The sequence below is a fragment of the Oncorhynchus mykiss genome, chromosome 15 (assembly GCF_057628025.1).
Source record: "Oncorhynchus mykiss isolate SJ-2025 chromosome 15, ASM5762802v1, whole genome shotgun sequence".
In the NCBI taxonomy this organism is placed as follows: Eukaryota; Metazoa; Chordata; class Actinopteri; order Salmoniformes; family Salmonidae; genus Oncorhynchus; species Oncorhynchus mykiss.
The window spans coordinates 27318314-27344228 of NC_143036.1; the positions used below are offsets into that span (position 1 = coordinate 27318314).

At 43.7% G+C, this 25915-nt stretch overlaps 1 protein-coding gene and 1 pseudogene across 3 annotated transcripts; both read right to left on the reverse strand.

The window, feature by feature from the left end:
- Window positions 1-11986: 11986 nt before the first annotated feature.
- On the reverse strand, window positions 11987-16047 carry LOC110489889 (C-C chemokine receptor type 9). Of its 2 annotated transcripts, none has more exons than XM_021562851.3 (3): window positions 15740-16047; window positions 15476-15522; window positions 11987-13599 (listed from the first exon to the last, which is right to left on the reverse strand). In XM_021562851.3, exons 2-3 carry the CDS (start codon window positions 15515-15517, stop codon window positions 12538-12540), a joined length of 1104 nt encoding a protein of 367 aa, XP_021418526.2. In that variant the 5' UTR covers window positions 15518-15522; window positions 15740-16047; the 3' UTR covers window positions 11987-12537. The 2 variants fall into 2 exon arrangements, with proteins under 2 accessions (XP_021418526.2, XP_090055829.1); XM_090199703.1 differs by having other exon boundaries at window positions 11987-14072; window positions 15740-15842.
- A 1706-nt stretch (window positions 16048-17753) lies between these two features.
- Window positions 17754-25809, reverse strand: LOC110489890 (thread biopolymer filament subunit gamma-like; annotated as a pseudogene). The gene is made up of 7 exons (XR_016486417.1): window positions 25794-25809; window positions 24901-25508; window positions 24637-24695; window positions 24439-24534; window positions 24022-24174; window positions 22942-23077; window positions 17754-19225 (listed from the first exon to the last, which is right to left on the reverse strand). The product of XR_016486417.1 is annotated as a thread biopolymer filament subunit gamma-like (transcript).
- Between the last annotated feature and the right edge of the window lie 106 nt (window positions 25810-25915).

Below are 25915 nucleotides of genomic sequence, written 5' to 3' on the forward strand. Positions count from 1 at the left end.
AAAAGCCACCTGACATTTACTCCTGAGGTGCTGACCTGTTGCACCCTCTACAACCACTGTGATTATTATTATCTGTACCTGCTGGTCATCTATGAACGCTTGAACATCTTGGCCATGTACTGTGCCACCCGGCACAGCCAGAAGAGGACTGGCCACCCCTCATAGCCTGGTTCCTCTCTAGATTGCTTCCTAGGTTCTGGCCTTTCTAGGGAGTTTTTCCTAGCCAAAATGCTCTACATCTGCATTGCTTGCTGTTTGGGGTATTAGGCTGGGTTTCTGTACAGCACTTTGTGACATCGGCTGATGTAAAAAAAAAAGGGCTTTATAAATACATTTGATTGATTGATTGATTGATTGATTGATAAACTGGTCAAAACGGTGTGCAGGTGAGGTTGGAAGCCCAAAAGGCATGTTATGAAAACCACACCACAAATATCAGTACAACAAAAAAAAAGGTTGTTCAATCAGTTAATATGAATTATAATTGTACATGATATACTCAGTATACAAGAAAACACATGTTTGATTATGTGTGTGTGCGAGTGTGAAAGTTAGGCTACATGGAGGAGAATAATGTTTGGTTCATCAGGCTGACCCCCAGTCTTCGCGTGAAATGATTGAGGGAGGATGATGTTTTGGCAATGTGAAGATAGGAATTCCAGAGTATGGTACCTCTGTATCTGATACTGAATTGACCATGTGAGGTGCGGCAGTGGGGAGGGTAAAGGTTGTCGCAATGTCTTGTGTTATATAGATCGATTTCAGAATTAACCTGGAAGAATCCAAAATCCATTCAGTTAGATTTATTGCACCCGTTACTGAAATGGTTGTTCCAGTTTAAATGGTTTAGGTAGTCTCCTTTATCAATGTTCCTAACCCTGACAGTCATTCTGAATGCAGATTGAGGGTGAATAAAAATTCCAACTATTGGATGTCCTAACTCTGTCTAGATTGCAATAGGAATTACACATTACTTCGTAAACCAGCATTTTGTGATTTGCAGGCCTGATGTGGCCTGTAAACCAGCAGGTTCCCAACACCACTGTGTTAGGGTAAAACTTATGTATATGTAAATTATTGGCATAAAGTTTCATTTTAATGATAACATTTAGTGATAGAGCCAACTCGTTCGCGAAAGACCCAAGAGCCGGCTCTTGTAGGTGAACGTTGGGAGCCGGCTCGCTTATCAGAAGAGCCGAATCTATTTATAAAATATTTTTTAAATTAAGATACGAATAATCAAAAGATTCAAATGAATAGAATTAACTAATTCAAAGAACAAAAAAATATATATAATAACATAGGCCTAAATGCTCAAGCGCACACACATTTGTTCTGACTGTCTGCTCAGACTAGCAGCCTCACCTGTTGTTCCTGTCAATCAGACACGCAGTGTCAACTAATGAACCAAAGAGCAGGGGAGAGAGAGGACAGCTGTGAAACTACAGCTGAAAAATGAGTCGGAAGCACAGTAGCATTTGGATGCATTTTAATAATGTAGACAATGTTAGAGCACAGTGTAGAATTTTCCAAAACAAAATCTCAGATCAAGCCGGATCTACGCACAACCGACACCGGCATATGCGAACTGTGCACCCAACTGTGAAGCTAGCTGTAGCGGAGCTTCGAGAAACTAGCGGGCCTGCTAGTGATAGTGGTGGAGCCAGCACCTTCACACGTGGAGATGTATCCACTCAGTCAAGTAGGCCTACTCTGCGACCCACAGCAACGCAGTCTTCTATGGACCAGTTTATGCGAAAATCTATGTCTGTAACCAAACAAGGCCAAATTGATATTGCATTGGCTAAAATGATTGCCACCGATTTCCAACCATTTTCGATTTTGGAGGACAGAGGTTTTGGAAATTCCAAGCAGGAAAACCCTTTCAAAATCACATTAAAAAGCTGTCTTCTGGACTGCTTTGAGTTCAGCAACAGACACACCTCAGAGAACTCGGCAGAAGATGGATGGATGGAAAAGTGGTCTGTTGTGTTAGCGACAATGCAGCTAACGTAACCAAAGCATGAACATTTTTAAATGGACCCATCATCCATGTCTTGCTCACACACTCAAGCTGATTGTAAGAGATCCTCTGAAGTTGATGAAGCCCACTGTGGACAAAGTGAAAGCAGCTGTGGAATACCTCCACAGGAGCACAGTAGATGCTGAAAAACTAAAGTCTACACAACGCCAGATGGCGATGCCTGAGCTGAGGCCTAAACAAGACTGCACTACAAGGTGGAATTCAACATTTTATATGTTGAAGCGGTATCTTGTGTCAAAGGACTCCATCATCTCTACCCTGGTTATTGTCAATGCACCTGTTGATGCTCAGACCCAAAAGGAATGGGAGCTGGTGGAGGAGGTGTGCAGAGTCCTGGAACCCTTTGAGCAGGTCACTGTGGAGATCAGTGGAGAGAGGTACAGTAAGCAGTTATTACTACATCATTATTATTTATTTGTTTTTATTTATTAAAAAAAAAGTTTTACCCCCTTTTCTCCCCAATTTTGTGGTATCCAATTGTTAGTAGTTACTATCTTGTCTCATCGCTACAACTCCCGTACGGGCTCGGGAGAGACGGATGTCGAAAGCCATGCGTCCTCCGAAACACAACCCAACCAAGCCGCACTGCTTCTTAACACAGCGCGCATCCAACCCGGAAGCCGGCTGCACCAATGTGTCAGAGGAAACACTGTGCACCTGGCAACCTGGTTAGCGTGCACTGTGCCTGGCCCGCCACAGGAGTCGCTAGTGCGCGATGAGACAAGGATATCCCTACCGACCAAACCCTCCCTAACCAGGATGACGCTAGGCCAATTGTGCGTCGCCCCACGGACCTCCCGGTCGAGTCTCTGGTGGCACAGCTAGCACTGCGATGCAGTGCCCTAGACCACTGCGCCACCCGGGAGGCACGACATCGTTATTTAATCCAGTATTATATATGTATATGAGCAGTAGATGAGAATGTAGTATCAGTAGACAAAACATGAACCTGAACTAATAAGTTACTGTTCTCTCTTTTCAGCTATGTGACAGTCTCAAAAATGATACTCCTGTGTAAGGGTCTGCAGGGAATCACAGCCAGCTGCCAGAGAGAAGCAAATGTAACCACAAGACATGTGACAGAGTTGCATCATACCCAAGAAGACCTGAGGCTGTAACCGCTGCCAAAGGTGCTTCACAAAGTACTGAGGTAAGGGTCTGAATACTTATGTAAATGTGATATTTCGGTTTGATATTTTTTTAATAAATTGGCAACAATTTCTAAAAACCAGTTTATGCTTTGTCATTATGGGGTATTGTGTGTATATTGATGAGTGGGGAAAAAAACAATTTAATACATTTTAGAATAAGGTTGTTTCGTAACAAAATGTGGAAAAAGTCAAGGGGTCTGAATACTTTGAATGCACTGTGTAACTGAGTCAGCACTAAGTACAGTGTTATTTTAACAATCAGAAGTGTGGTCCCGTATAAACACTGGCCCAGTGTTAAATTTAACACGGTCAGTGTTGATTTAACGCTGAAGAATTTGCTGTGTTTTCCTAAGTATTTCCACGGAACGGACGGTTTTGATTTGTAATCTTCTAACTTTCGTCTATCGTTGAGGTTATTTTGTCATTTGTTCCTTTTTAAAGATTGTTCTGTGTTTTGTACATGCTATTTTTTCACAACATGAGAATCATACATTAAGGACCCAAAGCAAAAAAACAGATGAGCCAGTTATACAACTGGAAATCCCTTACGTTTTAACATGAAACCACTTTAGAATCAAATCAAAGGAATTATCTATTTGATATTGCTCTGGCTTTGCCTGTGTGCAATATGTTGGATTGTCGCTGGATTTGCACGACTAAAAAAAAAAGTCATACACTGCCAAGTTCTGAAATGGAGGAATATGTGTGTGTGTGTGTGTGTGTGCATGCTTGTGTATTTTCCCCATAGCCCTACAACTGTGTATTGTGGCTGGGTGTTTAGAGTGTGTGGCGCCAGAACAACACAAGGGCTCTTCCCATCATCACCATCGTCAATCTGTGACTGTCACTCAGAGTTGGACAGTGACAAATGACACTCCCAGTCAGTCACACACTTATCACCATACAGGTAACACACAGCCCTGGAAAGGACGGACATGAAATGGAAACGTCTCTCTTTCTGTCGGCCTGGGAGTCTGAAGTGAAATATTAACTGAGGGAGAGATGGAGAAGGATAACAGAGTCCCTGTTTGGGGTGTGGATAAATTGGTATAAAACGTTTCGTTTTTTAAGAGAGTGTTATGTGTTATGGAGATCATGTTAGCTTAGAATAAATGGTCCTATCTTTTATTTGCCTTTAAAAAAAAATACTTGTATTGCCTTCTGGATAGCTTGAACTCACAGAGAACGTTTTTGAATTGTATTAACCTGTAAGTCAGTCCCCAAACTTTTGCAACACAGTGCATTTGTCACGACGTATTTTGAGATCTTAGAATAGGATCCCGTGTGTGTCGCAGGCCATTGTCATTGTTGATACATGAGCCATGGTCCCTCAGTCTCACAGTACCAAATCCTCTCTGGTGCCAGAATGCAGCCAGGCCAAAGGGGTCAACACATCCCAACCTGGACTCTCCCATTCTACTAGGCCCATAACTCAGAGGCCTTTCGCTGTTTCTCATATATATACACACACACACACACACACACACACACACACACACACACACACACACACACACACCGCTGCTCTTGTACAATCTATCACAGACACACACACACACACCTAAATCCCTGGGAGAAGAAAGATGGAATGGTGGTCTTAGGACACAGGTGTTGTTCCAGTTGTGAGTCACCTCCCACCACAATCCTTATAGCTCAGTTTTAACTGTTTTTCTTCTCCCCTGTGTTAATTGCCATAACATTATAGAGTGAATAAAATGTCAGATCAATCACCCTGTCTTTTGGCAAAGTTTGTTATAGTACAGTTATAGACTGTCTTGCAATAAGACAGTCAATCAGCCAATGCAAAATAAGCCTTAATTTCTCAAGACGACTTGACGAAAGAGAGATCAGGCTGTCCTCTTCATTGCCGCTAGATGGCGTTAATTTACCAGTAACATTAACACCACAGACCAACGTCAGAGTGACACTTGGTAAAGCTAGTTCGCCATCTTGTGGCAGATATAGTAATTTTCTTTTCACACAGAATGACAAGTTCCCCGAGTGTTTGTCATGAATAGGGGCCCTCATGCCCCCTGATGTTCTTCTCAAAGTTCTGAGGTGAAGAATTCAAGTGAACAATAAAGTAGAAGTGGAGCATTTGTGAAGCAGATTACTTGTGAACTTGAATTATTAACTGGAAAATATTGAAAGGTTTGCAAGTGTGGTAGTGAAAGCTTTGCAGTGGAGAATATTATAAACACGGTCTTTCTCAATTGACGATTCAGGATGAAACGGGATGATACGATGAGGATAGTTTCTGGGGGGAAAAAACACAAGTACAAATAACTCTACACTTTAGAATGGACTTTCAAGTACACCATATATACAAAAGTACACTATACAGTGCATTCAGAAAGTATTCAGATTCCTTGACTTTTTCCACATTGTGTTACGTTACAGCCTTGTTCTAAAATGGATTAAATCGTTTTTTCCCTTCGTCAATCTACGCACAATATCCCATAATGATAAAACAAAACACAAAAAAAGCCAAAAATATCACATTTACATAAGTATTCAGACCCTTTACTCAGTACTTTGTTGACGCACCTTTGGCAGAGATTACAGCCTAGAGTCTTCTCAAGCTTGGCACACCTGTATTTGGGGAGTTTCTCCCATTCTTCTCCGTATTCTCACATCCTCTCAAGCTCTGTCAGGTTGGAAGGGGAGCGTCGCTGCACAGCTATTTTCAGGTCTCTCCAGAGATGTTTAATCGGGTTCAAGTCCGGGCTCTGGCTGGGTCACTCAAGGACATTCAGAGACTTGTCCTGAAGCCACTCCTGCATTGTCTTGGCTGTGTGCTTAGCGTCATTGTCCTGTTGGAAGGTGAACCGTCACCCCGTTCTGAGGTCCTGAGCACTCTGGGTAAGGTTTGCATCAAGGATCTCTCTGTACTTTGCCCCGTTTATCTTTCTCTCGATCCTGACTACTCTCCCAGTTCCTGCCACTGAAAAAAATCCCCACAGCATGATGCAGACACCACCATGCTTCACCGTAGGGATGGTGCCAGGTTTCCTCCAGACATGATGCTTGGCATTCAGGCCAAATAATTCAATATTGGTTTCACCAGACCAGAGAAGCCTTTTAATGAGTGGTTTCCGTCTGGCCACTCTACCATAAAGGCCTGATTGGTGGAGTGCTGCAGAGATGGTTGTCCTTCTGGAAAGTTTTCCACAGAGGAACTCTAGAGCTCTGTCTGAGTGACCATTGAGTTCTTGGTCACCTCCCTGACCAAGGCCCTTCCCCCCCCCCGATTGCTCAGTTTGGCCAGGCGGCCAACTCTAGGAAGAGTCTTGGTGGTTCCAAACTTCTTCCATTTAAGAATGATGAAAGCCACTGTATTCTCGGGGCCCTTCAATGCTGGTAGCCTTCCCTAGATCTGTGGTTCGACACAATCCTGTCTCGGAGCTCTACGGACAATTCCTTCAACCTCATGACTTGGTTTTTGCTCTGACATACACTTTCACTGTGGGACCTTTATATAGACTGGTGTGTGCCTTTCCAAATGTCCAATCAATTGAATATACCACAGGTGGACTACAATCAAGTTGAAGAAACAACTCAAGGATGATCAATGTAATTTTGAGTCTCATAGCAAAGGGTCTGAATACTTATGTAAATATGGTTTTCTGTTTTTTATTTTTTATACATTTGCAAATATTTCTAAAAACCTGTGTTTGCTTTGTCATTATTGGGTATTATGTGTACAATTTTAGAATAAGGCTGCAACGTAACAACATGTGGAAAAAGGGAAAGGGTCTGCGAACTTTCTGAATGCACCGTACAAAAGTATGTGGACACCCATTTAAATTAGTGGATTCGGCTATTTCAGTCACACCCGTCTCCAAAGACAAAACATTGGCAGTAGAATGGCCCTACTGAAGAGCTCAGTGACTTTCAGCGTGGCACCATCATAGGATGCCACCTTTCCAACAAGTCAGTTTGTCAAATTTCTGCCCTGCTAGAGCTTCCCTGGTCAACTGTAAGTGCTGTTATTGTGAAGTAGAAACCTGTAGGAGCGACCACGGCTCAGCTGCTAACAAGCTCAGAGAACGGGACAGCCAAGTTCTGAAGTGTGTAGTATGTAACAATCGTCTGTCCTCGGTTTCAAAACACACTACCGAGTTCCAAACTGCCTCTGAAATGGGTTTCCACGGTCGAGCAGCCGCACACAAATCTAAGATCACCATGCGCAATGCCAAGCGTCGGCTGGAGTGATGTAAAGCTCTCAGCCATTGGACTCTGGAACAGTGGAAACGCTTTATCTGGAGTGATGAATTACTTCTATGCTCGCCTCGAGGCAAGTAACACTGAAACATGCATGAGAGCATCAGCTGTTCCGGACGACTGTGTGATCACGCTCTCCGTCGCCGATGTGAGTAAGACCTTTAAACAGGTCATTCACAAGGCCGCAGGGCCAGTTGGATTACCAGGACGTGTACTCTGAGCATGCGCTGGCTAACTGGCAAGTGTCTTCACTGACAACCTGTCCCTGACTGAGTCTGTAGTACCGACATGTTTCAAGCAGACCACCATAGTCCCTGTGCCCAAGAACACTAAGGTAACCTGCCTAAATGCCTACCGACCCGTAGCACTCACATCTGTAGCCATGAAGTGCTTTGAAAGGCTGGTCATGGCTCACATCAACACCATTATCCCAGAAAACCTAGACCCACTCCAATTTGCATACCGCCCCAACAGATCCACAGATGATGCAATCTCTATTGCACTCCACACTGCCCTTTACCACCTGGACAAAAGGAACACCTATGTGAGAATGCTATTCATTGACTGCAGCTCAGCGTTGAACACCATAGTGCCCTCAAAGCTCATCACTAAGCTAAGGACCCTGGGACTAAACACCTCCCTCTGCAACTGTATCCTGGACTTCCTGACAAAGGCCCCCAGGTGGTAAGGGTAGGTAACAACACATCCGCCACAACAGTAGGCCTGATCACCGACAACGATGAGACCTGGCTGTGTGGTGCCAGAACAACAAACTCTCCCTCAACGTGATCAAGACAAAGGAGATGATTGTGGACTACAGGAAAAGGAGGACCGAGCACGCCCCCATTCTCATCGACGGGGCGGCAGTGGAGCAGGTTGAGAGCTTCAGGTTCCTTGTTGTCTACATCAACTAGAATGGTCCAAACACACCAAGACAGTCGTGAAGAGGGCACGACAACGCCTATTCCCCCTCAGCAGACTGAAAAGATTTGGCATGGGCCCTCAGATCCTCAAAAAGTTCTACAGCTGCACCATCGAGAGCATCCTGACTTGTGGCATCACTGCCTGGTATGGCAACTGCTTGGCCTCTGACCGCTAGGCACTACAGAGTGTAGTGCGTATGGCCCAGTACATCACAGGGGCCAAGCTTTTTGCCATCCAGGACCTCTTTACCAGGCAATGTCAGGCCCTAAAAGGCCCTAAAAATTGTCAGACTCCAGCCCCTCTAGTCATAGACTGTTCTCTCAGCTACTGCAAGCCAAGTCTAGGTCCAAAAGGCTTCTTAACAGCTTCTACCCCCAAGCCATAAGACTTCTGAACAGCTAATCAAATGGCTACCCAGACTATTTACATTGTCCCCCCTTTTACGCTGCTGCTACTCTCTGTTTATTATCAATGCATAGTCACTTTAACTCTACCTACATCTACATATTATCTAAATTATCTCAACTAGCCGGTGCCCCCGCACATTGACTCTGTACCGGTACCCCCCTGTATATAACCTCACCACTGTTTATTACTGCTGCTCTTTATAATTTTTATTTTATTTTTACAAAATGTTATCTATTTTTTACATGACACTTATTTTTCTTAAAACTGCATTGTTAGGTCTACTACACCTGTTGTAATCAGCACATGTGACAAAAAACATGTATATTTTTTTTATCTAGCTTAGTTGAATGCACAGACTGCAAGTCGTTCTGCATAAGAGTGTCTGTCTGCTGAATCACCAAATGTAAATGTAAATCTAAAAACAAACATTTGCAAAGCATGTTGGGTGATATTCTAATGAGTTCTGCTCCCAGACAATTACACATTTGGTCCGGTCCGGACCAGACCAAATCTGAACAAATCATAGAAGTCAAGTCTATGTTTCACAAGTTTGAACAGTACGGCACAGTTTAGTACAGTAGAGTACATTATAGTACGGTACAGTACAAGACAGCATAATTTTATTCAGTAGAGTACAGTTTAGTTCAGTAGATTACATTAGAATAAAGTAGGGTACAATACAGTAAATTATACTGTGCTGTACTCTACTGTCCTATACTTGTTTTTACTTTACTGTACTGTACTCTTCTGTGCTCTACTTTATTGTAATATACTGTACTATAATGTACTTTATTGTACTCTGCTGTGCTCTACTGTGCTGTCCACGCGTGTGAAACTTCTATGATTGGGCATAGATGTCTATGATTGGTTCAGAATCAATCATAGGCGCCAATGTTTGGACCAAATAAAGGCCGGTCCTGACCAAATCTGTTTGGGCCACTTCAAGGTAACCAAATCGGAACCAAACAAACCAAATCAGACCAAATCTGAACCAAACAGACCAAATCTGAAACAAACAAAGACATCTAGGACCAAAAATCAACATCCGTGGAAGTTGAAATCAAGGCCGGTCCGGACTGAACCAAAAAAAAGACATCAGTGTCTGTCTGTGTTCACTGGGTACACAGTGCAAGATTGACTGATCTACAAATCCTTGCATCATAAATAACTACTCAATATTATTTGTAGGTCAGTCAATTAGATTGGAAGTAGGTGTTTCAGTGAAGGAAGGCCCGCCCCTGCAAGAAATTGGAAGTGGGGTGACTGGTCATTGGTGGAAAGTCAGTCAGGAGAGTGTGGGAAATGTTATACATTACCTTTTTACAAAGTAACAACTTAAGGCAACTCATTACCATTTCAAGGCCACATCCACATGGATGGCAGTTAAATAAAGTGAAGTAAGGCACTTTGGAGTAGGTGGAGGAGAAGCTGAGAGAAAACTGTTACTGGTGGAGGTGAGTTATTTGGCTGGTCTCCCTATGGAGGCCTAGCTGTCTGTAGTGTAGCTTTTGTACAGGGATCTAGTGTCTGGTATTGCAGTAGTACTATACAAGGATACAGGAAGCCAGTTGACATGACTGATGGCTTCCTGTCGTGCAATGAGCAGACAAAACAAAAGAGACATGAAAGTGTGCGTCTGTGGTCTCACCTGAATTGAACAGGTACAGGGGTGCATGGCCGACCTCACTAACCTCAAAAACGTACCATGCTTTTTTTCTACCCTCAGTCTGAGGCATAGTGAGCTTCAAGCAGAGCAGCTTGTCAAGTGAGTAAACGATGAAAAGTTTCTCATCACAAATTTGACCTTCCTAGCTCTCGTGAAAAACGTCTATATCTAATCGAGAATCCACCTTTGCAGCGCAACTTAACTCTCATCGTTACATGAAAAACACACGCACTGCCTGCCACGCTCAGTTGTCATTTTAAAATGTAAATGCATGTTTTATCTTGGTCTGGTAAATGGAACGCCATGGCATGCCTCTGTCAACCCCAGCTTCAGTCAATCTCAGTCTATTTGCTATTCAGTCTGATTTCAGACTTATGCTTTGATAGCGGTGGTTTGAGTGCATCGGAGGGGGAGTTATGAAACAGATTATTGCAACGGCCAGACAGCCTACAGTAAAGCTCACAATGCTTCACCATCTCACCGTCTCCAATTGCACTGGGGAGTGAAGAGATAAGAGGGCTTTGCCAGCAACTGCCCCCCATTACTGACCTTTGATGTTCCCATGTTTTCAGTAGCATGGCCAACTGTAGAAAAACACTCCCGAAAGTGTCTGCCTGTATCGGATCAGACGGGGTGGGGTGTCTGTGTCTATACTGCCTATGGCTGGTTCGCGTTGTGACGATCTCATGCCTCTTTTCAACCTGTTGGGTTTGAGAATATCGGCTCAATAATGAGTGGAGAGACACACCACGTGTATGTATTTATGTCATCTACAGTATGCTGGTAATCTTCAAAGACAGGCGTTTTGATGCTACAAATGGTGACTAAAACCAAAGCAAGTGGAATGCGTAAAATTGCAATTAGATTTCAAACTTAGCTTCCTCTGCTTTGAGGCTAAATTCAGGTCAACAACAAGCAGCGGAGAGGGGTTTTTCAGTATACTTCACGGCATGCCATTTTCACCCTCTGCCACAGACTTTCACCTCACAATGTGAGCGAAGCCTGGAGCCGAGGCTACTTTCACCCTGTCTGAACCAATGGTGCTGACTCAACGGTTTTCAGAGGTGAATGAGTAAACATTTCTCATACCAGTATGAATGAGGTGGGCAAACTTCACCACTAACTTTGAAAATGCCTAGTCATACCCATACCAACATGGGGCACAACTGCTTTTCAATGGGGAAACAGATTGTCAATTGTGCTTGCTCAGCCAACTAAGAGCAAGTCATAGGCTGTAGTCATAGTGAAAGCGTTGTGGACGCAACAAGCCGCACTTAGTCTGTTTCCCCACCACAGAACGTACGTTACACCATTGAAAACAGTGCGCCGTATTCTCACACCAAGTGAAAAATAAGAAGTGAACGTTGCTCGCGTCTCAAACGGTAGCATTTATTCATGTGGCCTTTGCGCTGCCTATTTCAATCGTATGACCTTCATAAAAGAGAGTGTGTGAGTCTCATTATTGTGACACATTTTGAAGAAAGGACTAAGTGAGGTATTCTAACTGGTGTTGGTTTTCAAGATAATGATTTGACTGTTCTCACTTTGACAAACAACAGAGGACAATCATTTTATTTCAGTTTTAATGGATACCTTTCACAATTATAATGCCAATAATTTTGCAGCAGCACCTACTCTACAAATACAGAAAACAGTAACACAGTCAAGGTAACAATACTCATTGACACAATTTATATACAGTAATGTACACTTTTATACAAGGACCTAGAGAACTGTATGCTTTGGATGTATTGTATGTTGACTGTCTGCACAGGGTATATGTAAACAACAATGCATTTCTATACTGGCAAAATACCAATGTAATCAGGATGCAGCTGGGTTTGTCGCCCTGGAAATGTGCGGTCCTTAGCAGCCTATGATATCATATGGAAGTAATGATAAGGTCGGAGGCAATCCCAGGGGGCTGAAGCCTAACTTTCAGACCCCTGGAATTCACCTTTACACGTTTAAATGTATGGATGTCAATGAGAAATTTGAATTACGCACACAGATCTTTAGCTAGGATTCAACCCAACAGTATGGTCTGAGGTGATGTTTAATGTGTGGGTAGGTATGGTAACGCCAAGCTGAGAAGGGGGAGTGGTCTCAGGGAGGCGGGGTTACAAGGAGAGGGCAGGGGTGGTCTCGGTGTCGGACATGACGGAGGGGCGTTTGGGGATGGCCTGCATCTTATTGAGGCCTCTCTGGTTCAGGCCACAGGTGTACTGCCTCAGCAGCCTCAGCAGATCCTTCCGGAAGCGAACGCCAATGAACACATACAGGAAGGGGTTAATGCAAGCATGGGTGTATGCAAGGCTCTTCGCAATCTGCCCGGCGACATCGAAATGGCCCGATATGGCACAGTCCTTGATGGTGGTGTTGGCGGCCTGCGTGGCATCAACCACGAGTAGCCCGTTGTACGGTAGCTGGGAGAGGACAAACACAGCCACCACGGCGAAGATGACTCTCAGTGCCTTGTGCTTCTCAAAGCTCTTGGCCTGCAGCAGGGTGCGAATGATGACCGAGTAGCATAGAACCATGACCAGCAGAGGCAGGCAGAAGCCCACACAGACCTGCAGAGCCAGCACCAGGATCTTGGTGCGGTTGAAGAGGTTGTTGGGGTAGACCAGGACACAGAAGGAATTGCCCCTGTGGTCAGGCTTCACCTGGGCGAAAATGAACTCTGGCAGAGCCAGGAGGCCTGAGATGATCCAGACAGCCAGGCAGACCAACTTGCTGACAAACAGCCTCTTGTTCTTCAGGTTGTGAGCCTTGGTGACCTGGACGATTGCCACATAGCGGTCCGCACTGATACAGGTGAGCAACAGCATGCTGCTGAAGAAGTTGATTTTGTAGACGGCCGAGAGGATCTTACAGAGGCCCAGGCCGAACACCCAGCCCCTGGTGGCATCAGCAGCCCAGAAGGGCAGTGTACCCAGGAAGAGGAGATCAGCCACAGCCAGGTTGAGTAGGTACACGTCTGTCATAGTCTTGAGGCGGTGGCGTACCGTGGTAAAGATGAAGACCACCATCAGGTTGCCCACGGCGCCCAGGGAGAAGATGAGCCAGAACAGAGGGGGTTCATAGAGACCCCGGAACTCCCTCACCCAGGACTTATCACACATTCCCCCTGGGGTCTCAGTATAGCCTCCCTCATAGTCCTCTGTGTAATCTCCAGATCCCTGTAATACAAACAAGCATTCTGAGACTTTTACTTTGAATTTGTGCAACAGGTGTCCTTAATCATTTATTTTGTCACAGTGTCTTTCATAACGGTTTAAGACCAACCGATTTTAAATGTAGTTTGAGCATTTTTGTTTCATGACTTCCTGTCTGCAATGGTTGACTAGCTAGCTGCCTGTTCCCTTAAACCGTCTGCCTACACTACAGTGTTTCATAACATGCGTTTAGCAGAGCACAGCACGGTGACATCAAGACCTGGTGGTAGTGACGTTCTGCCTAAAGCCAATGCTGCTGTGGTTGCTCTCAGCAGGTGTTGTGTCTCACTGTCTCTCAACAGGAGAAACCACACCGCTGCACCACTTCCTTCTGTGTGAGATGGGGTGGCTTAACGCTCCAGGGGGGCTACAGAGAGGGGCTCAGGTTCACGATGCACGTCAACGACACTGCGCTTGTTGTCGCCTCCGACACAGATCTAGGACAGAGATAAATATGGGAGGGGGGAAGGTGACAGCTCTTTTGTGCGCACAGTCGATATTTGATGCTGATGTTTGCGTGTGTGTTAGAAATGTTTGCTACAAGAGTTCTTGTACACTTGCACGAACACAGACTACAAAAACATTGCTACAAACATCATAAACAACCCTTCCAGTCTGATCCAAATCCTGATCTGAATCTTGGCTACTTTGGCTACTAAAAGTGGTGAGTTGAAAATAAATGTTTTTCCTCTCCGACCACATTAATGTTGATGTGAAACTTTTATGTGGTCTTTGTACGGAAGTTCAAAAGACAAACACTTAGATCAGGGGTCTCCGGCCTTTTCTGACATGAGAGCTACTTAAAGAAAAAAATAATGAAACTGGTCACGTGCAACTATTTTTTTTCTAGCTTTCAAATCTCTTCTACAGTAGGATGTGGGGAAGAGTTTTAGGGGAGAAGAGAAAGCAGTGCACTGTTTTCTGCCAATATACCTGGTAAAGTAATAGCTAATAAACAACTCTAGGGGACCCTATAAAAGCTGAGGTTTTTTTTTCTCTCAAATTCTGTTTTATATATGAAGTTATTTTCGGGTTTAGATTAGTTTTTCACTCTCAATTACAATTGTTCATATAGAAACAACACGATTGGATGTTCTGAGTCCATGTCAATGTTTAAATCACAGCAGAATACTTTTCTTTTTACGATCTGGAAGAAAACTAACAGATTTAGATTTTTTGTTGTTGTTGAATTCTCCTTTAATTGTGCATCTAGCCAGTGAAGAATGTGCCGGTCTAGTGATGGTTCTGTACTGCTGCTGCTCATTTCATTTCAAAGTTTGCAAATAATAGATAAACATGATATACTTACTCCTGATACACTTCTGCCAGCTAAGCCTACTTTGCAGTTAACATTTTAACTGTGACGGTTTTGGTGAAACAATTTCGGTCAACCCACAAGACGTTAATCACATGGTTACACGCAGAGTGGTAGACAAACGTGTGCACCACATAGACGAGCAATATTCCTGGAAAGGAATTGGCAGATATTGTGTTAGGTTTGGCTTTTTAAGCCAATAGTGGCTACCCAGGGGGTGGGATAATGTCAAGGTTGTGTTGATTAGATAGTAGCGTAACTGGGAGCTTGTGGTGTCTGATACGTGTGAGATTTGTTAATGACCGTTTGAGGTGGAACACTTACAAATTGCAGGTACCTTCAGAATTGTTTGGCGAGCTACTCGTGGGCGGGCTGTTGGAGATCTCTGCACTAGATACTCTTGGCTACAATTGACACATTTGGATTGAATCCATTCTCTGCTGATTTGATGTTGCTCTCTAACTCATTTTGTAGCATGGCTTTATAGTTGTAAATACAAGCAATTAGATTTGAGATAATACTTACTGTTTCAGACGTTGGAAATATTGTGAATGATGGTGACTCCATTTTGCCTATCAGAAGAAGGAAAAAAAAAAAAAATGTATAGTTTAGTCCCCAAATAACCTAATGTGATAATTGTTTTGTTTACTGCATACATACACTTTAGAACTTCATGTCATAATTTATCACCGTCGAATGTTTACATAGTACTTTCCAGCACTATGAAAGAACATCCCACATTAAACTCACTAAAAAGTTGATAACAAAGACAATGTTACAAGAACGTACCCCGTCTGTGATGAGTGCTACGAGCCAACTAGATAACAATGCTTTCCTCAAGCCCTTGACGAATATTGCTACATGTCTCATCGTCACCAGCTTTTATGGTTTTGCCTTAACTACAATGGAGGCTGCTGTGGAGGCTGCTGAGGGGAGGACGGCTCAGAATAATGGCTGGAATGGAGTCAGTGGAATGGATTCAAAGATGTGGTTGATACCATTCCATTGACTCCATTCCAGCCATTACCATGAGCTGTGCTCCCCTCGGCAGCCTCCACTGGCTACACTGTAAGTATTAAATTGAGATACTGCGTTTCATTTTAGGGAACCTCCCTGGCACTCATGTCTGTCGCCATGCTAGTGATTATTTGCATTTGTTCTACGAGACACCAACTTAGACAGAAACGAATAGCATTGCATGCAGGTGTTATTAGTCATATCTGCTCTACACATTGGATCTCACGTCTATTGTCTCTTTCTGCTGTTACAATTCTCCCATTCATCCCTTCAAAAACACGTCATCGACCTTCATGTCACGCCACATTTTACACAACACCGTATTCTAAGTTAAGCACTTAGTGCCTGGGAGAAGTGAAATGGAGAACCTTGGTAGTAGGTGTAAGATAACACCAGTATGGGGAGGGGAGGTTCATGGTGGGCTGTTGTGACAGCATTATCACAGTGAACACACATTTGCACGGTGTAGAGGGTTTTCTAAGACAAGACAAAGGACCTGTATGTCACAGGACTCACAATGATCTGGTCAGGTGTTCCCTATATGAAACTACATCTGAGAAACACTCGTGTTTTACTATTGTGGGGAAGAAGCAGACACTGTAGAAAGGGAAGTGCAACTACTATGAGCAGACATTGTGCAGGGCAAGGGGAAGTTAAAGAAATGTAAGCAAAGTAAACCACATTTATTATCCCCAAGAATCACGAAATCAAAAGTACCTTGCATTCCTGGACTTGTTTACAACACGGGATAAATGAAAATGAACAATCGGTATTGATAGTTTTGATTGAATTCATTTTAATGTATAATTGTGTTTTTATCGGCCTGAGTTCCAGGTTCCAGCAAGTTTGACAAAACTTGATATTGTCTTTAATATATATGTAGATTTTTTTGTTGATATTGTCTTGATATCAACTTTATGAGTTTCCAAAGTGACTATGTTATGATAGAGACATAAAGGGAGAGGGAAGCCTGCATGGTTGTGTGTTTCCTGTGAGCAGGCGTAAGGAAGAGTCTTCTCTAACTTTCTGAGTTTCGAACCATCTTTAGGCACTGAGTACAACAGAGATCAGAGCAAGCCATTGTGCCATCCTCAGAGGTTTCGCTACCCAAGCTGATTTAGCAGTTTCCGTCCAAGACTGAGGACCCAGAGATGAGAGAGGTTGAGAGTAGATACCAGTCTCTTCTTCTGTCATTTTCAGGTTGCGTTTCTCGGTTTGGACCACAAAGAGGTGAAGTGAAACAACCATGGCCTGTTAGCCGGGTTAAGGGTACATTAGGGTGCCTATGAGAACACACTCTTGAAGAAAGTGACAGACGGAGAGGTGTTGGTGGTGACATCAGTACCAATTGACACACATGGCAAAGCAGCATTACTGTAGCTCTGATGTGCATGGTAGGTGCTTTGACACCTGTGCAGGACAAAGACAGACCTCTCTGTCGCACACACGCAATGCTCAAACACACACTGATCCTGAAATATGGCCAGTCCCCAAATGATTTTGCGCTTCTTGCATAAATGACTCAAATCCCACAGAATACACAGGAAAATCCATAACTAAACGTTGTCTGCACTATGGACATTCTTACCAACATCTTATGATTCACTACAATACAATAATAACCACAATGAAATCCGATAGGATGAAGCAAAGTTTATTGGGCAAAGGTCATGTAAGGTCATATAGGGTCACCACGCTGTGATAGTGAGGTCTGACCGAGGGCTCAGGCTCTGCATCAGATGCATTAGTAGTGGTCTCAGAGTAGAGAGAAGGCAGTGTTAGTTCCAACAACATCTCTGAAATTCTGTCTAAGACTTAGAAGGACTGATTTATTAAGTAATAGGCCTATGCTATGTACATAACATTATGTGGTTGATGGTGATACTGAGAGCACGAATGCTCTGTGAAGTCCCCTGCGGATAAGGGCAACTCCAACAGATAATCTGAGTGCTTGAGACTGATTCACGGCACTTGGAATGACCCTCCTAAACCACATGGTCCAGTATCATTGGTCTGCTAACACATTGGCTCTGTCTGGTCAAATGATAAGGATATAGAAACTTTCCCGTGACCACTTCTTCTTTGGTCTTACTCTCAAGGACCTCATCTGTCACTGTAACAAGAATTAGAGAACATGAATCAGTACAAACAGTCTTTAATGACGTTTTAGCTTTTTTTAATCTAAGATAGAATTGATCAAGAAAGAGTGGCACTCTTCCTAAGACGAATGACACAACACAGTGATGCATAGAGAAGAAAGGTTAAATAGTTATTGTCTGGTTTCAATGGTGTGGATATGTGACATCTATGATTTACCTAGTCATTAAGTTACTCATATCCTCAGACTGTATTATGGCAGTTTGGGCAAATGCCAGATGGGCTGGTCCATCTTTAAGCCAGTGGGCCTGCATACATTTATTTTATTTTACAGAATGATCATTATTTGGCCAGTAATGTGGGCCTTTAGGGGGAAAAATGGGCCAATTGTAGAGCTCTCAAGGGGGCGAAATTATTTTTGGTCCCAGTCCTTCCCTGAAAGAGACTATAGACGCCTGGTGGTCTTCATACTGTTTTCTCACCAGTGTAAGTGTAGGAAGTCTTTGTGAAAGACATACTCTCTGCAAATACCCTGAAAGAGAGGTCCAAAACAGGTAACTATTTAATTTTTCAATGATATTGAATGATGCAAGACATTTACCGATTTGCTCAGAACTGGCTATTTGATCTTTAACTAAACTCTTTCTTCATCACTAGTGAGCTCTGCCAGAACTCCAGATTTGGAGGAGGGGCTCCTGATGTGGGAGGAGGGGCCGGGTGAGATGGACATGTAGAGAGGGGAGGAGCCATAGGACTGGACGGGGAAGCTAGAAGGACAGCCAACTGGTTATTGCCTCACTGACACTGCTGGATGATGTGGATAATATGAGGTCCTATCCATATCCTTATTATCTAGTGTCGATTGGAAATAAAGTATTCATTCAATTGAATTGAATGAGAGCTCCGAGCCCGCAATCATAAGGCAAAACTGATCATAGATCAGCACTCTAACCTAAGGTCATCCCAGTTCAGAAGTGTCCGGTAGTTGGTGATCTCAGCGTCCAGGACCAGCTGGACGTCCAGGAGCTCCTGGTAGCTGAGGATTTGCTTGTGCAGGTCCACCTTAGCTACGTCGATGGCCTCCTCCAGGCCCCTGATCTGGTTCTGGTACTCCGCCACGCCCCCACTGGACTGGGCAAAGCTAAGCTCCAGGGACATGTTCTTCGGAGAGAAGGGAGGAGGAGGATCTGTTAACTAACTAACTAGCTAGCACATGTTAGAACATATGTGGCATTGTTTAACTGGGACAACATAACCACCGTCAGTCACCCTGTTATTAAAAGTGTATCTTTCAAAATAAAAGTGCCAGTCAATGTAACCCATTTCCCATAAGCAGGACCTCACTTAAAATTTCTAAAGAAAAACACAAAACAGCAGACTGATTTTGAGGTAAAAAGAAAACAATCCTGTTGGTGCCTTGGCAAACCCCATTTAGTCACCTGTCTTTCTACTGGAAGGCACAACTGCAGTGAATGGATACACCACTGTGATGTCTTCTGGGAAGCAGTATTGCTGTTTGTGCCTAAGCTCAGCAGTAGGGGAGTTTGGCAATGCGAGACACCATAGCAACCACTTCCTGTGTGACTGTTAGCACTGATTTATATCAAACTCTGATACTCATCAGCTGCATCACGGCACTGTCACAGCATCACTGACTTACAGAACCAGTCAAAAGTTTGCACACACCTACTCATTACAGGTGTATTTTCTACATTGTAGAATAATAATGAACACATCAAAACTATGAAATAACACATATGGAATCATGTACAGTGCCTTGCGAAAGTATTCGGCCCCCTTGAACTTTGCAACCTTTTGCCACATTTCAGGCTTCAAACATAAAGATATAAAACTGTATTTTTTTGTGAAGAATCAACAACAAGTGGGACACAATCATGAAGTGGAACGACATTTATTGGATATTTCAAACTTTTTTAACAAATCAAAAACAGAAAAATTGGGCGTGCAAAATTATTCAGCCCCCTTAAGTTAATACTTTGTAGCGCCACCTTTTGCTGCGATTACAGCTGTAAGTCGCTTGGGGTATGTCTCTATCAGTTTTGCACATCGAGAGACTGACATTTTTTCCCATTCCTCCTTGCAAAACAGCTCGAGCTCAGTGAGGTTGGATGGAGAGCATTTGTGAACAGCAGTTTTCAGTTCTTTCCACAGATTCTCGATTGGATTCAGGTCTGGACTTTGACTTGGCCATTCTAACACCTGGATATGTTTATTTTTGAACCATTCCATTGTAGATTTTGCTTTATGTTTTGGATCATTGTCTTGTTGGAAGACAAATCTCCGTCCCAGTCTCAGGTCTTTTGCAGACTCCATCAGGTTTTCTTCCAGAATGGTCCTGTATTTGGCTCCATCCATCTTCCCTGTCCCTGCTGAAGAAAAGCAGGCCCAAACCATGATGCTGCCACCACCATGTTTGACAGTGGGGATGGTGTGTTCAGGGTGATGAGCTGTGTTGCTTTTACGCCAAACATAACGTTTTGCATTGTTGCCAAAAAGTTCAATTTTGGTTTCATCTGACCAGAGCACCTTCTTCCACATGTTTGGTGTGTCTCCCAGGTGGCTTGTGGCAAACTTTAAACAACACTTTTTATGGATATCTTTAAGAAATGGCTTTCTTCTTGCCACTCTTCCATAAAGGCCAGATTTGTGCAATATACGACTGATTGTTGTCCTATGGACAGAGTCTCCCACCTCAGCTGTAGATCTCTGCAGTTCATCCAGAGTGATCATGGGCCTCTTGGCTGCATCTCTGATCAGTCTTCTCCTTGTATGAGCTGAAAGTTTAGAGGGACGGCCAGGTCTTGGTAGATTTGCAGTGGTCTGATACTCCTTCCATTTCAATATTATCGCTTGCACAGTGCTCCTTGGGATGTTTAAAGCTTGGGAAATCTTTTTGTATCCAAATCCGGCTTTGAACTTCTTCACAACAGTATCTCGGACCTGCCTGGTGTGTTCCTTGTTCTTCATGATGCTCTCTGCGCTTTTAACGGACCTCTGAGACTATCACAGTGCACGTGCATTTATACGGAGACTTGATTACACACAGGTGGATTGTATTTATCCTCATTAGTCATTTAGGTCAACATTGGATCATTCAGAGATCCTCACTGAACTTCTGGAGAGAGTTTGCTGCACTGAAAGTAAAGGGGCTGAATAATTTTGCACGCCCAATTTTTCAGTTTTTGATTTGTTAAAAAAAAATAAAAAATATCCAATAAATGTCGTTCCACTTCATGATGGTGTCCCACTTGTTGTTGATTCTTCACAAAAAAATACAGTTTTATATCTTTATGTTTGAAGCCTGAAATGTGGCAAAAGATCGCAATGTTCAAGGGGGCCGAATACTTTCGCAAGGCACTGTAGTAACCAAAAAAGTGTTAAACAAATCAAAATATATTTTATATTTAAGATTATACAAAGTAGCCATCCTTTGCCTTGATGTCAGCTTTGCACACTCATTGCATTCTCTCAACCAGCTTCATGAGGTAGTCACCTGGAATGCATTTCAATTAATAAGTATTTCCTTTCCTTCTTAATGCGTTTGAACCAATCAGTTGTGTTGTGACAAGGTAGGGGTGTTAAAAGACCAAATCCATATTATGGCAAGAACCACTCAAATAAGCAAAGAGAAATGACAGTTCATCATCACTTTAAGACATGAAAGTCAGTCAATCTGGAAAATTTCATGAACTTTTAAAGTTTATTCAAGTGCAGTTGCAAAAACCATCAAGCGCTATGGTGAAACTGGCTCTCATGAGGACCGCCACAGGAAAGGAAGACCCAGAGTTACCTCTGCTGCAGAAGTTCATTAGTTACCAGCCTCAGAAATTGCAGCCCAAATAAATGCTTCACAGAGTTCAAGTAACAGACATATCTCAACATCAACTGTTCAGAGACTGCGTGAATCATGCATTCATGGTCAAAATGCTGCTGAAACCCCTACTAAAGGACACCAATAAGAAGAAGAGACTTGCTTGGGCCAAGGAACATGAGCAATGGACATTAGACCGGTGGAAATTTGTCCTTTGGTCTGATGAGTCCAAATTTGAGATTTTTGGTTCCAACCGTCATGTCGTTGTGAAACGCAGAGTATGTGAACGGATGATCTCCGCATGTGTGGTTCCCACCATGAAGCATGGAGGAGGAGGTGTGATGGTGCTTTGCTGGTGACATTGGCAGTGATTTATTTAGAATTCAAGGCACACTTAACCAGCATGGCTACCACAGCATTCTGCAGCGATATGCCATACCATCTGGGTTGCGCTTAGTGGGACTATAATTTGTTTTTCAACAGGACAATGACTCAACACACCTCCAGGCTGTGTAAGTGCTATTTGACCAAGAAGAAGCGTGATGGAGCGCAGCATCAGATGACCTGGCCTCCACAGTCACCCGACCTCAACCCAGTTGAGATGGTTTGGGATGAGTTGGATTCATGACCGTTGGAAAAGCCTTTCAGGTGAAGCTGGTTGAGAGAATTCCAAGAGTGTACAAAGCTGTCATCAAGGCAAAGGGTGGCTACTTTAAAGAATCTAAAATCTAAGCAAATATTTTGATTTGTTTAACACTCTCTTGGTTACTACAGGATTCCATGTGTTATTTCATAGTCTAGTTTTGTCTTCGCTATTATTCCACAATGTAGATAGTAGTAAAAAAAATAAAGAAATACCCTTTAATGAGTAGATGTGTCCAAACTTTTGACTGGTACTGTACATACATGGTTTCGTTTCACTATGACTATAGATATCTCTCTAAGGCCAGTGAAAAGTTCTATTCACATACGAGATGGTATTGGTACAATAGATTTGAAATAATGTAATCACAAACACACACACAGTGTGTTAGACCCGACTCACCATATTAACCAGACTCTGCAGCTCCAGACTGAGGGCCTGCAGTTCTTTCCTGGAGGCAGAGATCTCTGCCTTGGAGGTGGTGAGGGCCTCAGAGCTGGTGGCATTGGCAGCCTGGACCTCATCCAACTGCAGGCAGAGAGAGCAGCACGGGGCCATTAGCTACTGTCTCATACACACTTTGATAACATCATTCAGTGTATTCTTTACATGAGCTGCAGGATTCTTGATGTGAGTCACTTTCAGAGTGAAAGATGCATGTAGATGTTTGCATGAGAGCGGCAGAGTGGGTGTCTTGTAAGTATGCATGTATGTACATCTATATCTGTCTGCATGTCAGTTCTTTTAATAAAACATCAATCAACAACAACAAAATGTCTGGCAGTTGTTTGTTTCTTCCCCTGCTTTAGGAAGTTGGGTTCCCTGAATCTTTTGTCTGCACCAAAGACACCACTAACTTGGGGTTAACCCACGGCAAACTGCTCTGCAGCTTGGTGAGTTTCACTCAAAACAGGAGGAGAGTAACGGTTGGCAGGTCACCACACCATCACACCATTTTCCGTCCCAAAGGGCACCCTATTACCTATAGGTTTTAGTGTTATATTGGGGACACAAGCTTGTGGTGTCTGTGACAGTTTCAGCTCTAAGAAGATCAACAGATCAAGCCAAAGTGTTCCTCCCCCTTGTTCCTGCAGGCCAAAATGTAATGCCCTTTGAGTAGCTTCTAGGCCTTTTCTGAGTGAAAAGACAACAGTATAACTAGTTGTTCAGTAACTAGTTGTTCGGAGTGATCTACTTTTCAGACTTTGTAAACCATGCGCTAGTTATTTCATTACATAGATGAAGGGATTTATACTTTGTGTCGCTCCCCAAAAGCATAGCATCCTCATGTCCAAATATTTTCTAAGTAGGCCTATCTCATTCACCATGAGACATCCAGCCATTTCTACTGACCCCTATTGGGCAGAGAGTATATTGTACATTCACAGGAAACAATTAGTGGCTTTAAAATAAGTAGCAAATATAATTCATATTGTTTAGAAAATCTAAATGGTATTACAAGAATAAAATGTCATTTACATTTAGTAGGCATCTTCCTTCTCTTTGTGCTGCTCTACTGATTTCTCATACTCCACTCGTAGCGATGTCAAAGGACTTGACCGGGTCCACCTCAATCATAGATACTGATGTGTCAGTGGAAGAGGTGCCCAGTTTGGACTGAATAGTGAACAGCTCCTGTAAAACCTTCCATCTGTCAGCCAATACCACTCATTACAGTTCACATGACAACACTCCTACAATCTGTTGCAGTCTCATACAGTTGTATGTAGTTTAATAGAATACAATATAATGACTTTACTTTTCAGAGTGAACTTCAGTGTTCTCTCCGAGGTTTGCCTTGCTCACCATCTCACGATGAATATAGAGATGCACACATCTACACACAAGCATCACACGCACTCATAGTGTTGTGCTCTGTGATTTATTCTAGGCTATTACCTCATCCTGAGTCTTGGTGATAAAGTCCAGCTCATCTCTAAGGCTAGAGTGTTTGGCATCTAGTTCAATGCGGAGATCGCGGGCCATGTCAATGTCCTACAGGATGGAGAGCTATAGTCATAGCGATTTGTTGTCTAACTGAACAGGAAATTATATTGAATGAAATCTGATATTTTATAAGCATAAATTCTGCAGTACCCTCCTCATGGTGGCAATATGATTCCAGCTGATACCTCACGCCTTGTTCAAAATCATACCTGCATGACAAAAGGTGACAGGTATGACAGGAAATCCTAATCGCCTCGTCACAATTTGTTTAGCAGACAATAGCTAGCTTGTAAAAATAAATCACATTGGATGCGTCACTATGGGCCCAACAGTAGTGTACTATAAAGGGAATAGGGTGCCATTTGGGAGCATACATGCACTTCTCCCAATGAGAAGGCATGCAGTGAGACGTACTCGGCCTTCATCTCATGGGCGGTTCCCCGGATGCAGTCCAGCTCCATCTCAAGTTTGACCCGTGTCCAGGGTGAGGCTCTCCAGTTCACCGCGGTTCTCTATCAGCTGGGTCTCGTTCTCAGCTGTGGTGGTGGTGGCTCCGGTGGACTCGTTGGTCATATCTGCCAGCCTGAGCCTCCAGGACTACATTCTCCTGCTGCAGCTGCCTCACTTTGGCCATGTAGCCTGAGAAGGGCTCGTTTAGCCCAGAGAGGGTGTGTTTCTCTGCAGCCCACGAGAGGACCGGGGCCAGTAAGGGCCCCGCAGCATCCAGAAATGCACCCGCTCATAGCCCTCCTAATGCCATGGTGCGTCCCATAGAGAAGGCAGCACTGCCACCACCACCACCCATACTCAGGCCCATCCCAGCCCTGTAGCCTCCTCCTTCCCCAACACCTAGGCCTGCTTCACCCCCCATTCCCATCCCAGCCCCGTATCCTCCTCCACCCTCAAGACCTAGTCCTGCATCCCCCATCCCCATGCCTCCATTTAACCCCAGCTGTGCTCCAGCCCCATTCCATAGCGGAGAGCCAGGGCCATCCCTCCCCCACCCAGGCCCCCACGATAACCTCATTCCCCGGACAGCGCGGAGGACCCCATAGAGAGAGCCATTGGCATGGTCTTCAGATAATGATTGGCTCGGTGGATGGTACCGCTGGAGCTGCAAAAGTGAGCTATGGATGAATATCCAGGATTTATATATAAAGCTCAGGAGGCCAGCCCCACCCAGTGGTGTATATATAAATTGTGGAATGTCAAGGTCTTTAGTCACCCAAGGGCTACTGAATGAAGATGGGTTAGGCGTTTGTATTGCATGTGTTGCTCTAACATTCCAATTACTTTGATGGTTGTACCTCTGACACAGTACATGCTATAGGGCTATTCCACGCCAGCTTAGCCCAAATTTTTTTTGGGGGGTATCCCAGATCGTTCTGGCAAATTCTCACATAGAAACTCCATTGAGAGGAAGGGTGTT